Genomic DNA, 17,624 nt, shown 5'->3' with positions numbered 1-17,624 from the left:
TCTGGAGACAAGTTACAGACAGTGTTCAAGTTCTATTCCAGAGGGACCACCTAAGGAGATTACACATCAATCACACATTCACTTCTGATATATTTTCTCTGATATATTCTGCTAGAATGCCCTTCATGAATATCAGCATCCCACGTTTGAGCCAGATGTTGGGTTAGGCCCTATAGGCACAGAAATTGTCACAAATGCCAGCCTTTGGTGTGAGAGACAAGCCTTCTCATCTATCAGCAAGCATACATAACAAGGTTATCTTTGAGGTCATGGGGAAGTGGGTTCCCACAAGCGGGCAAGTGCATCAGCATCTCAGTATGGTCTACAGTCCAAGACCAGTTTGCACCATTTTAAGGTTATCCTACCTCAGGTAGAAGGAGGTGGGATAATGACCACATACTACATTCTTGAGAATCCTCAGACTAGGGTGAAACAAAGTGATCCACCCTCAGCTTGAATGAGTGGACACATTTAAAGCATGTTAGAGTGGCAAATAATATTCACAGCCTGTATTAGTTCATTCTCATGCTGCTAATAAAGATGTATCTGAGACTGGGTAATTTATAAAGGAAAGAGGTTTACCATTCAGCATGGCTGGGGAGGCCTCAGGAAACTTTACAATCATGGAAGAAGGGGAAGCAAACACATCCTTCTTCACATGGTGGCAGCAAGGAGAAGTGCTGAGCAAAAGGCACCCTTGTAAAACCAGCGGCTCTCGTGAGAACTCACTCTCACGAAAACAGCAGCATGGGAGTAACCACCCTCATGATTCAGTTAACTCCCATCAGGTCCCTCCCATGGCACATGGGGATTATGGAAACTACAATTCAAGATGAGATTTGGGTAAGGACACAGCCAAACCATATCACAGGCCTAGCTGGTCTTCAGGTTGCAGTTACTATCTGAACTCCCCTGAATATTGGCCAATTAGTACTGTCCTTTTCCTAAGGTAATAACCTCAATCAGGTTTGACTTCCCAATTTGAGTAGAACTTCAGAATCATTCAGTTAAAACACTAAGTATATTCTGCCTTTTGCTCTTTCATTTGTCTATATAGAACTGTACCTATCTGTATGTCTTTCAAGATCCTTCAATATGGCCAGGGGAAAGTGGTGGGAGATGGAGGTGCAGAAGAGGGACCAATTTCCACAAGGTAGTGAGAGGGGGCTTCTCTGGGTCCATTAGACTTAATCTGAAGTTAGAATGTTGGAAAGAAACCAGTCAGGTGAAGAGTAGCAGAGGGTGCATTCCAGGTGGTAGGACCCACATATTTGACAGTTCTGAGCCATGGGAGAGTCTGGAGTGTGAAAAACTGAACAGAAGCCAATGAATCAGAGCTCAGACACCAGGGAGAAAGAGTAGGAAGTGATTAATTTAAAGGGACTGCAAAGGAGCCAGCTCTTGTAAGGTGTTGTAAGTCATAGGAACATTAAACTCACAGTGTTTTTCTGTGCTGTAACTTTAAGTGCTATAAATTTAGAGTGTAAAATAACTATAGGCCCCCCTAAAGACCGAAAAATTGGTACAGAAAGAAGAAAGTTTACAACAAGCCTTCATTACATTACAGTTTGTAAATAAACTGTCTTTATTATTTCAACTTGTTGATATAACCTTGTCTCTGGAAAAATTGATTTTTTTGGTCTGAAATTGTTTAGTTTTCTTGGGTTTACAGAGAATGCATCATGATTTTCCAGTTAAAATATTATTTTCATTTAGTGGCTTTTCACTTAGCAGTAGGGTTTTCAGGAGTGAATTAAACATAATAACGAGGAAAAGGTATATTTCTATTCAGTAGCAGATAATTCTAGTATCTAAAACATTTATATATAATTCTGTCAGTTTTCTTTTTCTGCTGGCACTCAACTCATTGGACTTTATTTGTTTTTTAGAAACAGAGACAGGGTCTCACTATGTTGGCCAGGCTGGTTTTGAACTCCTGGCTTCAAGTGATCCCACACTTCAACCTCCCAAAGTGTTGGGATCACCCACATGAGCCACTTATACCCTGCCACTCATCAGAGGTACTTAAGATCCTCACCTGTTTTATGATTTTTTGAACTCGAGCTTATGTTCAGTGGAATTTTATGGGAATTATTTGAGGTCTGGATAGAAGAATATTCCACCAAAGAGAATATAATTTTAATCCTTCTAAGTGATTTATCTCTGTTGACTAATAACCACTTTAAATAATTGGCTTGAGGTTTTTTTGGATATCAGAGGAAGTGAGTCTTTTTATTCTACCTAGCATCTAGTTTTTGATAGACAAGTTTCCTTATTATACCCCTCTTCTGGTTGGTTTGGTTTCTCATTGTTGCTATTGTTGTTCACTTTTCACTGAAGATATAAGGCTTTCTGGTTTATGTGTAGGTCTCCTCTCAGCCTCTGCATGTTGGGCAGTCTCTTTTGTCTCCTTTCTCGTAAGCCCCAATGCAGCTTTTATTAAAAGGAAGCTCAAGTTCATTAAAAATCAGCAGACCCTTTCAGGGTAGGTGCTTACGTCAGGGTTCTCTTGCCTCTCTGGATTCATTCATTCACTTCATTTATGTTTACCTCTAAAGCATTTTCTTTCTTGGCAGCACAGCAATACATTTTTTTTTTTTTGTATTCAACATTTTCTGTTATTTTTCAATGGTAAGTTTATTTAGGGCATCTCCATTTTTTTCAAGCTTTTGGAATCTTTTGCTTTCAATTACTCTTAAATACAGCAAATTTATATTTTGCTACAGGTTCCACTCTGAGTCATTTTTTCTTAATAGATTATTACATCCCATTTACCTTTATTGAAAATCTTTCTAAAGTAGTTTGTAGAGGGAAACATTAATTTGTTCAGGTAAATAAATACAGTAATTCTAGTATCCAATAAGAAATTACAAATTCTAGATATGTGAAACTAATTAACACTGGAAAAAAGTAAAACCCCATAACCTTATAGAAATGTGTTGTTCTTGTGGTGGCTCATGCCTGTAATCCCAGCACTTTCAGAAGCTGAGGTGGGAGGATCAGTTGAGGCCAGGTGTTTGAGACTAGCCTGGGCAACATAACAAGACCCTGTCTCTACAAAAAGAAAAGAAAGACATGTATTAGTCTCAGTTAAAGCTTGTATAAAGCAAGCAACAAAAATGCTCAAATATACAAATGCATGGGTAAATAAAGCCCTGAACCTTAATATGGGAACCGTAAAAGCAAATGTGAATATGGCATTTCAAGACTACATAACTGAGAAGCAAGCCAAACTATAAAATAAATTAATTCCTGTAGAATAAATACAGAGAAAGCAAATGTAACTGTAAAAATGGAGCAAAACATGTTGCAAAATCCTGTGAATGTGAATAGATTTCTATATAGCCATAGAACTTGTAGATTAACAAATGGTTCAAGAAGAACTGGTACAATGGAGACAGAAAAATGACTTCCAATGTTACAACTGCTTATAGAAAAGACAAATATTCACTTATACATATGTACAACAAGCAATAAAAAAGGAAGAAGTCTAATAGAAATTGGCTTTTGAATGACCGTAATTATTAACAAGAAAATAATTTTAAAAGTATCAGATAGGTTCTATTCTTCATTCTCAAAATCTAGACTACCATTTCTGCTGGAATCCAGATTATATACTTCATCTGTGTCACTCATTGCATTAAAAGAGTCATCAGTCCTTAAACCAGCGGTCCCCAACCTATTTGGCACCAGGGACAGGTTTTGTGGAAGACAATTTTTCCACGGACCAGGGGCCTGGGAGGGATGGTGTCAGGATGAAACCGTTCCACCTGAGATCATCAGGCATTTTCTCATAAGGAGCACGCAACCTAGATCCCTTGCATCTGCAGTTCACAATAAGGTTCACACTCCTAAAAGAATCTAATGCTGCTGCTGCTGTGACAGGAAGCGGAGCTCAGGCGGTAATGCTTGCTCGCCCTTCGCTCACTTCCTGCTGTGCAGCCCCGTTCCTGACAGGCCATGGACCTGTACCGGCCTGCAGCCCAGGAGTTGGAGACCCCTTCGTTAAGAGATCAACCAACTCTTCAATATGTCAAGATTTATGTGGGTAATTATATCAGAGGAGAGAAGGCTCTGGTCTTGTCCTCTTATAAGGGCACTAATCCCATGGGGGCTCTACTGTCATGACCTCATCTAAACCCAGTTATATCCTAAAAGCGCCATCTCCAAATACCATCACATTGAGGATTAGGGCTTCAGCATAAAAATTTGGGGGAGATACAAATATTCAGTCCATATCAGCATATGGATGGTGGTTGGAATATAGAAGAATAAGACTCTCCAGGTAGAGGGTATATAGAGTGCTAAGAACAGAACCTGGGCGTGACTTGCAATTGGAGTGCACACAGAGGAAGAGAAGTTGAGTAGGAGTCTAGAGGGAGTGATCAGAAATATGAGGGCAGAACCATGCTCAAAGGAACTCCAAAGGGCTTAAATTTGAGCGACAGTGGTACTCAGAGAACATTTGCCTTTGGGAGTCTCATCCTGGAGGAGAAGATATCTTTGTGTCTCTTATTTCCCACCAAACTAAGTGAACTTTCACCAGTTATTTCTAGTCAAAAAGGTAAATGTGAAATATTAAGTAGTCCAGTTGAAGCAGACCTTTCATTATTTGATCATTGAGTGACCTATAGCCTCAGTTCCAAATTCTTAAGATAGGGACAAAGTTACCTGTTTTATAATAAAGCTTAAAAAAAATTCCCTACCCTGCTCTGTCCCACTTGACCTCTGAAATCTCCTAGTTGGTCAGCTACCAGGAACAGGTAATGGTTGTGTTGAAATCGGCCCACTTTCCATACTTTTGGGACATGTTTTAAGGCTTCATTTGCAAATGTTAAGATCTTAGACAGTGCTAGTTGCCAAGAGCCACCTACAAAGGTAATGCCAGTCCTTGGACCCAAATCCTAGGGGACTCTAGGTCTCAGGTGCAGAGCCTAAATTAAGAACCAACTCAGTAACAAAATTCTCCTTAATCCTTGGAAGCTAAAGATCCAGCTTTGAAAAATGTATTTCCATGTAATATATTGATACTTTTGTTGTGCTCATTATATACTATAAAACACTTGCAATTCATTTATGCTAGTTGAGTCTCTTTATTTATTTACTTATTTTGAGATGGAGTCTCACTCTGTCACCCAGGCTGGAGTGCAGTGGGACGATCTGAGCTCGCTGCAACTTCTGCCCCTCCTCCCTCCAGGTTCAAGCAATTCTCCTGCCTCAGCCTCCCAAGTAGCTAGGATTACAGGCACACGCCACCTTGCCCGGCTAATTTTTGTATTTTTAGTACAGACAGCGTTTTGCCATGTTGGCCAGGCTGGTCTCAAATTCCTGACCTCAGGTGATCCACCTGCCTTGGCCTCCCAAAGTGCTGGGATTACAGGCATGAACCACCACACCTGGTCTTGTTGAGGATTCTTGCATCTATGTTCATCAGGGATACTGGCCTATAGATTTTTTTTCTTGTGTCCATATCTAGTTTTGGTATCAGGGTAATGCTGCCCTCACAGGATGAGTTTGAGAACTGGTATGAGTTCTTCTTTAACTGTTCAGTAGAATTCAGCAGTGAAGCCATCAGGGCCTGGACTTTTCTTTGATGGGAGACTCTGTATTACTGATTTAATCTCATTACTCATAGTTGGTCTTTTCAGGTTTTCTATTTCTTCTTGGTCCAATTTTGGTAAGTTGTATCTGTTCAGGAATTTATCCATTTCCATTTGGTTTCCAATTTGTTGGCATATAGTTGTTCATAATAGTCTCTAATGATCCTTGGTATTTCTGTGGTATTGGTTTAATGTCTTCTAGGCCACTGCTGCTTTCAACACCCTGAAGGGTACAAAAAAAAAAAATTAAGGTCTTTCTTTCAATGATTTTATTCTTAATTAAGGAGAACAATCACATGAAGAAAATAATAAGTAAATGCTAAACTATGTTGTTCTGATTTTAAGAATGCCAGTTTTAAAGGGAGTGATCACTATCAGCTAGAAGGATTAAGAAAAACATAAGGAAAGAGGTGAAAAATAAAGATCCATAGATATAATGAGCCCAGATAATTCATTAGTCTGGATTCCCTGGAACAATCCCAGCTGGAAATGTTTTGTATCATTACCTTCATGGGAAGCACTGGAGTTTCAAAATTTAACACTGACTAGTATAATAATTAAGGACACAATTATTCCAAAGACTTGGAACACAAAATTACTCCAAAGACTTGGAACACAAAAGGTTATCCAATTTAAACAAAAGCAACCTTGCAGATTTTATTCCTACCTTAAAGTAGTTTGCTGAGCACTTAAGTAATGTTCCAGGCACGGCAAGGAGCGACCTGCGTTAGCCAGGCAGAATGCCCGCCTTCACTGAGCTTATTTCTTTCATGGTTTTTTGTTTGTTTTTGAGACGGAGTCTCGCTCTCTCGCCCAGAAAATGGCGTGATCTCGGCCCACTGCAACCTCCGCCGCCGCCCCCGACCCCGGGGTTCAAGCGATTCTCCTGCCTCAGCCTCCCGAGTAGCTGGGATTGCAGGAGCCCGCCCAGCCACCCAAGCAGCTGGGATTGCAGGCGCCCGCCCCCCTGCCCGGCTAATTTTTGTTTTTTTTTTTTTTTTTTTTTTTAGTAGAAACGGGGTTTCACCACGCTGGCCAGGCTGGTCTCAAACTCCTGACCCCAAGTGATTCGCCCGCCTCGGCCTCCCAAAGTGCTGGGATTACAGGCACCGCGCCCGGCCAGTTTCTTTCTTTCAAGAGACACTGGCGTTCAGACTATCTGAATCAATCCGGTAACTACGCCCACTGAACACCTACTACGTGCCAGGTATTGAACTAAGCCGCCCTTCATATGCCATCTCATGTAATTATCTCAACAACCCTACCAAGTTAGCAGCAAGGTTTCCAGTTCTGCCTTCGAAGGGAACCTCCTCTCACCGGAGATCCCTATGACAGACCCTGCGAAATATTTTGCTGCATCAGAATGCTACAGGCCGTCAACTCCCTAACATGCGCAAAAGCGGGCAGCCGATTATCCAGGGTAGTGGATTATCCAGAGCAGCAGGTCTGGCGCGATGCCCGCCCGGCTCAGCCCATCTCCCTAGCAACGAAACCCTTCCGCGCCGCGAGGTGGCTGAGCCCCGCCCCCTCCATTGGCGCGCCCTCGCCATCCCCCGCCCTGGCACGCGCTCTGCGCATGCGTACGCTCGCTGGCCCCGCCCCCTAGCGCCGCGGTCGGAGCCATTTCGCCGATTCCTCCATGCGAGTTGCTGTGCGTTTCTCTGTTGTCTCGGTAGAAGGCCAGAGTCACACACGGTCCTAAGAGCTGGGCACCAGGAAGCGAAGGCTGGTAAGGGAGAGACGTTCCGGCTACCGTGCGGGGCGGCGGGGTCGCGGGCGGGCGGCGTGGACCATGGCTCCGCAGCCGGCTTTGTTGCGAAGCGCGGGCGGCGGCGGCGGCTGGGGGTGGGGGAAGGGACGAGCCGCCCGCGGGTCCCCGGATTGCGGGTTGCGTGCGCGCCTCGCCGCGATGCGCTTGCGCCGTCCGGGCAGCCTGTGGCCCCCTCCCCTCCGCCCAGCGTTTCCCGCTGCTGCCTCTAGCAGGCAAAGCCCGCTTCCTCCTCTGGCCTGCGTACGCCGGGGCACCGCGGCGGCTGAGGGAAGGGGGTGCTTCGCCTGTGGTGGTTGCCGCCTGGGCGCCACTGGCCTAGGGCCTTTCAGTCATTCATTCAAGCCACGAATAACTGGCGCCGTCGTGCAGGCCTTGTGGGTAGAGCAAAAAGAAATTGAAGAATGTAAAGGGAGAGCGCCTTTGGCTAGTATAGCGAGGTAAGGCGTCTCGAAGGAGGGAGGCTTTGAGCTGATAACCTCGGCCAACGCGAAGGAAAAGCAGAGCCTGCAGATGCGGAAGGGATTAGTTATCGCTTAAGGGCAGAAACTGGGCGGGAGCTGAAAGCAGGCCATGTGACTGGAGTGTGGCGAGAAGGCCTTCAAAGGAGAATGGGTTTTAGGGTGGCAAGAGTGGAAACAAAAACCGTGTAGGACAATATTTCACTAGCCCGGGTGTGCAGTAGTGGTGGCAGGAGAGATGGGGAGAAACGAATGGATAGGGGACGTATTTTGAAGCAGAAATGCGTAGTGGTGGAAGGTAGTAGATCTGGAGTCAGGCTACGTTTTCTTGAATTCTTGCGCCCCCTTTTTTTTTTTTTTTTTTTTTTGCAAGAGTCTCGCTGTGTCGCCAGACTGGAATGCAGTGGCGCGATGGCGGCTCACAGCAACGTCCGTCTCCCTGGTTCAAGTGATTCTCCTGCCTCAGCCTCCGGAGTAGCTGGGACTACAGGCGCGCGCCACCACGCCCAGCTAATTTTTGTATTTTTAGTAGAGACGGGGTTTCATCATGTTGGCCAAGATGGTCTCGATTTCTTGACCTCGTGATCCGCCCGCCTTGGCCTACCAAAGTGCTGGGATTACAGGCGTGAGCCTCCGCGCCCGCCCGAATTCTTGCTCTTATAATTAGGAGCTCTGTCTTCCTGAAGCAAGATATTCTTTGTCTCAGTTTCCCCTTCTCTAAAGGGAATCTTACCTGTACAAGATTACTAAGGATTAAGTAAAATAGTTCCATTTAGATGATCTATTATGGATATTGTTTGACACACATTAAGGGTTCTACAAGGGATAGCTATGGAGAATCTTCAGGGAGTGGACGACTCTCAACTTGTGCCAGGAGTAACTTGGTGGATGTCGTACCGTTTATGGAAACCGAAATGTAGGGGTAGGGTGTTGGAACAGATTTGAGGGGAAATTTAAAATTCTGTTTTGACTGAGATGCCAAGTTAGCATGCAAATGGGTGAGTTAGTGCCACAGTTGGATGAACTTAATTTTGGACTTTAAAGAGAAACGACGGGCGGGCGCGGTGGCTGACGCCTGTAATCCAGCACTTTGGGAGGTTGAGGCGGGCCGATCAAGAGGGCAGGAGATCAAGACCATCCTGGCCAACACGGTGAAACCCCGTGTCTACTAAAACTACAAAAAATTAGCTGGGCGTGGTGGCGGGCGCCTGTTGTCCCAGCTACTCGGGAGGCTGAGGCAGGAGAATCGCTTGAACCTGAGGTTGCAGTGAGCCAAGATCTCGCCCCTGCACTCCAGCCTGAGTGACAGAACGAGACTCCGTCTCAAAAAAAAAAAGAGAGAAAAGACTAAACTTTAAATATATGTATTTGGGCATCGATAGCATGTAGTTGGTGTAGTGAACATTATGGGGTTGTAAGAGACTAGGGAGACAGGAGTTTGATAGTATAGTCCTTCGTATTTCATATTATTCATTCACCATGAGGGCTTGTTGTTTAATTATTAACGAGGTGGAATTTCCAGATAAACATTTTCAGCTTTCCACGGCTTTTTTGTTAATAGGACATTCCCTTCGCCACATGGATGACCAGAGTTAGACTGTGGCCACTCAGACGTAACAAATTTATGCTAGGGGTGCAGTTTGATGACGTTAGACTTAGGTGCTAACAAAATGCATCAAACGTGAAACGTGAAGCAGACGGTTTAATGCTGGTAATGGGATTTCTTCTCACAGCAAACTAAATTCATAGCATATTTTATTTTCTCTGGTTATAAATGTGGTCTCATATCTTGCTTACAGTTTGGACTCAGCATTTAGACTGATAGGCTCCATATCTTGTGGTATTTTATAGACTTGTTGCACTTCAAGAAAACTTTAATATCCTCAAATTTTAATAAAAAGGCCTAAAGGAGAGATTTGGTATAGAACATTTAAGTTAATAGGTTACCGTCTTCAGTACTGAGTGCTTAATGTATTTGAACTTTATTATATTATTAATACATGGCCTACAACTTTGGGGACAATGTGCTAGTGGTCATAATCAGAATGAGAATAAAACATTGAATTTATATGCAAATGATAACTGCTTCTTAATATATAGTAGTTTGGATTTGAATTTAGGCCTCCACGGTGGGTGACTTGGAAGTTACTTTTTTAAATCTTAGTTTCTTACTTCCTGAAAAGACAATGATAGTACCCACCGTATCTGTGTGCCATTGTTGTGAGGATGAACTGAGTTAAATATATAAGGTGCCCGTTGTAGAATATAGGGCCTTATATAAAATACTTTGTAAGAAAAGATAAAAATCACTCTTAGTCCCCAAAGATAACCCTTTTAGGGGGTATTTCTTTCCAGTCTTGATCATGTATATGTACTTTTCATGAAGTTCAAATCATACCGTTTTGTATCCTTTTTCTTACAACATATAAACGTTCCAATTATGTCGTTAAAATTTATGGGGAGTCTTAATAGCAACATGATAGAATATCCTATGTTTAACCCAGATTCAGTAATCTAGATAATTGGTTCCTCCCCGTTTTTGCTATTATAAAATGCTGTTTTTAACTGACTTTTGTTTTCTTAGATCTGAAGAAGACACTTGAATCATGGGTGACGTTAAAAATTTTCTGTATGCCTGGTGTGGCAAAAGGAAGATGACCCCATCCTATGAAATTAGAGCGGTGGGGAACAAAAACAGGCAGAAATTCATGTGTGAGGTACTGAAGAATACAGTTTGCATTTATGTGATTTATGAGGTTCATTTTGGGGTTAAAAGAAAAATGTTTTCTGTTTGGAGATGTTAATGTGTTGCACATTAGGAAACGACAGTTCTTTATTGTGACTTGACTGCTATTGTAAATCATTTTCAAGTCAGCATTACTTTTAAAACAATCTGACAGGTAAATTATTCTAATTAGAGCCTATATCTTCCTCAGCTTCCTCAGTACCGGTAGTGGGGATGGGAAAAGTTGGATCAACTGTTTGCAGTTTTATAAGCACGTTTAGAAAGCAGAGCAATTCTTGATTGCTTCAAATCAAAGTGCTTAAATACAAATGGAGAGCTTGTTCATGAATATTACAGAATCAGATTTTAATGTGAACCTTCTGTTATATGAGAAAAAAAATCTGAGCCACTTACATTATTTTTGGATACAACACAATTTAAACTTTTTCAGTAGCTCATGCATTCTCTTAGGTGTATTATTTTCAGTGTATTTATAGAGTATATTTCCTAAAGTTAGCTGTTTGTTGTCTCTTAATGGACTACTGAATTATGACTTTTTAAAATCTCAGAATTACCCAGGTCAGTCTCTTAGTACTTTTTTTTTTTTTTTAAAGGTTCAGGTGGAAGGGTATAATTACACTGGCATGGGAAATTCCACCAATAAAAAAGATGCACAAAGCAATGCTGCCAGAGACTTTGTTAACTATTTGGTTCGAATAAATGAAATAAAGAGTGAAGAAGTTCCAGCTTTTGGGGTAAGTACCTATGGCGAAGCACTTGAGATGTATGTTGTAAAGTTGTACAAACTCAATATGCGTAAGAGACTCAAGATAGTAATTTTTCACTGTTTTCAGATATATTGTGTTTCGTAATGAAATTTGGCATCTTGTTTTGTCTCAGCACTGGACAAAATTTCTGAAGATGTGGATTGCATCCTTATTATATACCTGTCTTAGGGGCTTGAGAAATTCCATTAATCTTTGTGTCTTACGGCTTTATTTCATGTATTTATACACCAGAAATTTCAGAGTCTGTTATGTTCCATTCATTACCAATGATAATACTTTAAATAAAATAGAAAAATCAGTAATATTTTAGACATGTTTGCTCCCATTGACACTCCCCCTGCCCCGTAAGCAATGAGGTCTTGCTCTGTTACCCAAGCTAGAATGCAGTGACACAACCATAGCTCACTGCAGCCTCAAACTCTTGGGCTCAAGCAGTCCTTCATCCTTAACCCCCTTAGTAGCTGGACTACAGGTGCATGCCACCACTTCTGGCAAGTTGTTTGTGTTTTGAGGCAGAGTCTTGCACGGTCGCCCAGGCTGTAGTGATCTCGGCTCACTGCAGCCTCCGCCTCCTGGGTTCAAGCGATTCTCCTGCCTCAGTCTCCGAGTAGCTGGGATTACAGGCACGCTCCATGATGCCCAGCTATTTTTTGTGTTTTTAGTAGAGATAGGGTTTCACCATGTTGGCCAGGCTGGTCTTGAACTCCTGACCTCAAGTGATCCATCCACCCACTTCTGTCTTCCAAAGTGCTGGGATCACTGGCATGGGCCACTGCACCTGGCTGACATGTCCTTATATAACAAAATAGTATTTTATGCAATGGAGTATTTTTGTGTTTTTAATATCATGATTATCTTAATTATATTATGTAAGTATGCAACAAATACCTCTGTCTAGTAGGTTGTTTTGGGGGATTTTTGTTTTGTTTTTCTGCCTTTTTTCTTTTGGGGGCTCAATCAAACTCTTGGCCTCAAGCCATCCTCCCACTTCAGCTCTTCCCCAGTAGCTGGGACTGTGGGTGTGTGCCGCTACACTAGGCTGTAGTAGTTTTTAAGAAATAAGGGTTTTTTTGTTTGTTTGTTTTGTTTTTTAAGACGAGTCTTGCTCTGTTACCTAGGGTGGAGTGCAGTGCTCACTGCAACCTCCGCCTCCTGGGTTCAAGCAGTTCTCCTGCCTCAGTCTCCTAAGTAGCTGGGATTACAGGCACCTGCCAACATGCCCAGCTAAATTTTGTATTTTTAGTAGAGACGGGGTTTTACCATTTTTTGCCAGGCTGGTCTCGAACTCCTGACCTCGGCCTCCCAAAGTGCTGGGATTACAGGCGGGAGCTACGGCGCCTGGCCCACGCCCAGCTAATTTTTGTGTTTTTAGTAGAGACAGATTTTCACCACGTTGGCCAGGCTTGTCTTGAACTCCTGACCTCAAGTGATCCGCCCCCTTCAGCCTCCCAAAGTGCTGGGATTACAGGTGTGAGCCACTGTGCCCAGCCTGTCTATGCCAGTTTTAACAGGGTCCTGTTACTGAATTTTTGTATTCTGCCTTGTTTATGACAGTATTCTGACTCGTTAGGAAAGAAATCTTATTTCCTTCCATTCCTTTGATTAAGAACTCGATAGACTTACTTTCCGGTAGATTAACTGCTGGGTAATTATAGTATCTTACAGTCTTTAATTTCATTGGTTTGCCTATCTGTAAAATGAAGGGATTGGGCAAGATCATCTTAAAAATGCCTTCTGGTAGAGAAAACAGTTTTGCAAATGTCTTTTACATGTTTGAAGTCTCCCTCTATTCTTTATCTTTTAGGCTCTTCTCTATGGTCTTGTAGATCTGCTAGTGACAAATTCTCTTATTCTCTTTCTGAAAATATTTTTATTTTACCTTCTTTAAGAATATTTTCACTGGATGTAGAATTCTGGGGTACCAGATATTTTTTTCCCTCTTTTGGTATGTAAGTGGAAAAAAAAAAAACAGTTTTCCTCTTCTCTCATACCACAACAATCAACAAAGAAGATTTCTGTGACTAAATGTGGGGTGGAGGTGGGGGACTTTTTCCACACACCCCAAGCAAGCAATCAGTTCTGCAGCAGACACTAGCAGGGTATCCTCCAGTTCAACTCTGACACTACCTGGAGATAGCGTCAGACCCCACAGGGTGAGGACTCAGTCCCACAAGACTCCCCAGCCCCTTCAGACACCACTTGCAAGTCTGGGCCTCTAGAACTTCTGACTAACTAGCTTCAAGTTACGGTTTTCATGACTGCCTCTTTGGGGTCAGTTAATTTGCTAGTGTGGCTCACAGAACTCAGGAAAACCTACATTTACCAGTTTATTATAAAGAATAATACAAAATACAGTTGGTGAAATAAGTAGGGCAAGATATGGCGGAGGCAGCAGGGAGCTCCCATGCCCTGCCTCGAACACCATTCTTCAGGAACCTCCACCTGTTCGGCCATTTGGAAGCCCTCCAAACCCTGTCCTTTGGTTTTTATGGAAACTTCATTATTCAGTATTGATTAAATCGTTGGCCATTGGTGACTTGACCTTCAGCCCTTCTCACCTCCCCAGAGGCTGGGAGGTGGGACTGAAAGTTTCAGCCCTCTAACCTTTCTTTGGTGGTTCTGGTGACCATCCCCCCACACTGAAGCTACCTAGGGCCTGCCAGCCAGCAGTCAACTCGTTAGCATACAGAAAGTCTCCACTTAGGAGATTATAAGGATTTAGGATTTCTATGCCAGGGAAATGGGATTGAAGACCAGATGTACTTTTTTTTTTTTTTTTTTTGAGATGGAGTTTCGCTCTTGTTACCCAGGCTGGAGTGCAGTGGCATGATCTCGGCTCACCGCCACCTTTGCCTCTGGGTTCAAGCGATTCTCCTGCCTCAGGCAGGAGTATCTGGGATTACTGGCATGTGCCACCATGCCCGGCTAATTTTGTATTTTTAGTAGAGACGGGGTTTCTCCATGTTGGTCAGGCTGGTCTCCAACTCCCAACCTCAGGTTATCTGCCCGCCTTGGCCTCCCAAAGTGCTGGGATTACAGGCGTGAGCCACTGAGTCCAGCCAGAGACCAGATAGGCTTTAAAGATAATATGACACTGTCTACTTCTTGTTTTCTGTAAGAAGTCAGCTATAATCAAATCACTGCCTCCTATATGTAATGTGGTAGTCTCTGTTTTTAAGATCTTTTCCTGTTATTTTTGGTTTTTAGTATTTTGTGTTGTGACCGGGCATGGGTTTTTTTGTATGTGTGTGTTCTAACTTGTTCAAGGTTTGCTGAGATTCTTGAATCCATAGATTTATGTATTTCACCAACTTTGAGAGACTTAGCTATTATTTAAGATATTTTTTGTTTTATTTTTTCTTCTTTCCTCTTGGTGTTTATATTTAAGACTTGATATCCCACAGGTCCCTGAGGCTCTCTTTCTTTTTTTTTTTCCTATCGTTTTTTCCACTGTTTCTCAAATTGAATAATTTTTATTGATTATCTTCAGATTCTTTGATAGTTTTTTCTGTCCCTTCCATTTTGCTAAGCCCACCCAGTGTATTTCAGACACTACCTTTTTCACTTTTAAAATCTCCAGCTTATTCTTTTCTGTATGTTTTCTCTGCTGGCATTTCTTTTCATTCGTTATAAGTGTATGTTTGTAATATAAATATGGATTTCTTTTATGTCATGAAGCTTAATTCTAATAGCTGCTTTAAAATCCTTGCCTACTACTACTAACATCTGAGTCATCTCAGGGTTGGATTCTCTTGATAGGTATATTTTCTTGAGGTTGGATCACATTTTCCTCTTTGTGTATCAAATAATTTTTTATTGCATTCTGGGCATTGGAATATTATGCTGTGGAGACTCTGAATAATGTTATACTCCTCCAAAGAGCATTGATTTGGTTTGTTTTGTTTTGTTTTGTTTTTAATCAGGCATTTAATTTGACTGGACTCAAACTGCAAATGCTGTCTTTTGGATGTTAACTGAGATCTCACCTCAGTTTTCTGATCATTTAGGACAGCCATGGAAGAGTCCTTCAGGTCTCCTTTGCTGGGCAGCTTGGAATCTGCCCTGTACATGAGTGGTTTTCAAGGGTTAGCCAGAGATTTCAATATACAGAATTCGGGGCTCCTCCTCTCTGGCTGTTTCCTTTCCAGCATTCCCTCACTTTCTAGCAGCTTTGCTTTCCCTGAACTCTAATTCTGATTCTTCAGGCCAAAAAGATGGTTTCATTGGAGGTTTAGCTGCCTGGGGTGGCTTCTCTCAGGCTAAAAGCTACAGTAAACTGGAATTAGACCCTTGATACTCCGTGCTTCCCCATTTTAACTTCTCTCAAGAATCTACCTGCTTTTTTCGTTCATTTTTTATTGCCTGCATATAGTTCTGGTGTATTGTGTGTGTGTTTGTATTTTTTCCCCCTAAAGTTTATTTTACCTGCAGGAGGGTCAGTCTTACAGGAACTTACTTGGCTACAACCAGAAGTAATCCCCTAGGTGATTTTTGTATTATTATTATTTTAACACGGCTCAGGTGTTTCCTATTAAATGCTCCGTGGATTTCCTACTTTCTTCCTTAATTCCTCTGTTCCAGCTACAGTAGCTGTACTTCTTCATAGGTCTTCAAATAAGCCCTCATCTTTCTGCCTCAAAACTTCTATACCTGAAGGACTCTTCCCCAGCTGTCCTATTTAACATTATAAACATTGTCACCCCCAGGTTACTTCCTAACCTCCTTCAATGCTTTATTTTTCTCCGTAACACTTACTTTTTAACTCAGTGTTTCTCAACTGGAGAACATTTTGTCCCCCCAAGGGACGTTTGGGGATGTATGGAGATATTTTTGTTGTTGTAACTCGAGGCGGCCACTGACATCTAGAAGGTGAAGGCCAGGGATGCTGCTAATGACCTACAATGCACTTGACAACCTCCTACAACAAAGAATTAACCAGCCTAAAATGTCACCAAGATGAGAAACCTTGTTCCAACGTAATTTATTTTTGTTTCATTGTATTAGAATGTAAGTTCGTGAGGGCAGGGATTTTTTTGTTTTTAGTTCGTTGCTGTGTCCCCAACATTTAGAATGGTTCCTGGTCTATAGCAGATACTTAAATGTTTTTTGGTTGACTGAATAAATGAATGGATGAATTTGGAAAAAAAAAATTATAACAACCCATTTCTACTTTTAACCCCACTGTATTATTAGTCCATTCTTGCATTGCTATAAAATACCTGAGACTGCATAATTTATAAAGAAAAGAGATTTAATTGGCTCACAATTATGTAGGCTTTACAGGAAGTGTGGTACTGGAATCTGCTTGACTTCTGAAGAGGCCTCAGGAAACTTAGAATGATGGCAGAAGGTGAAGGGGAAGCAGGGATGTCCTACATAGCAGGAGCAAGAGAAAGTAAAGGGGAAGATGCCACACACTTTTAAATGACCAGATCTCATGAGAACTCACTCGCTGTTGCTAGGATAGCAGTACCAAGGAAAGTGGTACTAAACCATGCATGAGAAACCCACCTCATGATCCAGTTACTTCTCACCAGGCCCTACCTCCAACATTGAGGATTAAAATTTGACATGACATTTGGGCAGGGATACGTAACCAAACTGTTACCAGCTACCATCTTTATCTTACCTCCTCATTCTAGGGAAATCCTTTTTCATAATCACTTATTTCATCTGGAACTTACCCTTTCATGCCATAAATTGCATTTGCCAAAAGTGAGCATGTAGAGGATATTTTAAAATTTTTTTGCTGTGGACAATTGTAGATGTGTATAAAAGAATACTATAGTGAAACTCCATGTTTCCGTCATCTGGCTGCAACACTTTCAATTTTACTCATTTCTAACTACTCCCCTTTCTTAGATTATTTTGGAGCATCCCAGACATCTTATTCATCTGTTAATATTTCAGTTTTTAACTAAAACATAATTCTTTTTTAAAAAAAGTATTATAATCAAACCTAAAAGAAAAATTTAACAATAGTGTCAATATAATGAGATATCCAATTAATGTTTACATTTTCCTGATTTGGTAATGTCTGGAGATGTTTGAACTTGAAGGAGGTGTGTTGATGGCGTCTAGTGGGTAGAAGCCAAGGATGTTAAAAACTATGGTATTCAGAACAGCTTTCTGCAACAAATAATTACCTGGTTGAAATGTCAGTGGTGCTAATGTTGAGAAACGTTGGTCTGTAACCTCACCACTATTTAGATACCTTAGTATTCTTTTAATTTGCTTTTTAAAATTATGAGTGAAGTCAAACATCTTTTAGGCTTTAAGGAT

At 41.8% G+C, this 17,624-nt stretch overlaps 1 protein-coding gene across 3 annotated transcripts in view; it reads left to right on the top strand.

Annotated features, from left to right (window-relative positions):
- Nucleotides 1-7,191: 7,191 nt before the first annotated feature.
- DHX9 (DExH-box helicase 9) overlaps nucleotides 7,192-17,624 on the top strand; it is a 48,685-nt gene continuing 38,252 nt past the window's right edge. The window contains exons 1-3 of one of the 3 annotated variants that reach the window (XM_003308631.6): nucleotides 7,192-7,329; nucleotides 10,414-10,546; nucleotides 11,169-11,309. In XM_003308631.6, the coding sequence (XP_003308679.1) occupies nucleotides 10,436-10,546; nucleotides 11,169-11,309 (252 nt within the window). In that variant the 5' untranslated portion in view covers nucleotides 7,192-7,329; nucleotides 10,414-10,435. Of the gene's footprint in view, nucleotides 7,330-7,502; nucleotides 7,809-10,413; nucleotides 10,547-11,168; nucleotides 11,310-17,624 lie in introns of those variants that run through there. The other 2 variants (XM_024350478.3, XM_016933840.2) reach the window with 2 other exon arrangements.

This window comes from Pan troglodytes, chromosome 1 (assembly GCF_028858775.2).
Source record: "Pan troglodytes isolate AG18354 chromosome 1, NHGRI_mPanTro3-v2.0_pri, whole genome shotgun sequence".
Taxonomy (NCBI): domain Eukaryota; kingdom Metazoa; phylum Chordata; class Mammalia; order Primates; family Hominidae; genus Pan; species Pan troglodytes.
This window is presented reverse-complemented; position numbering and strand designations above follow the sequence as displayed.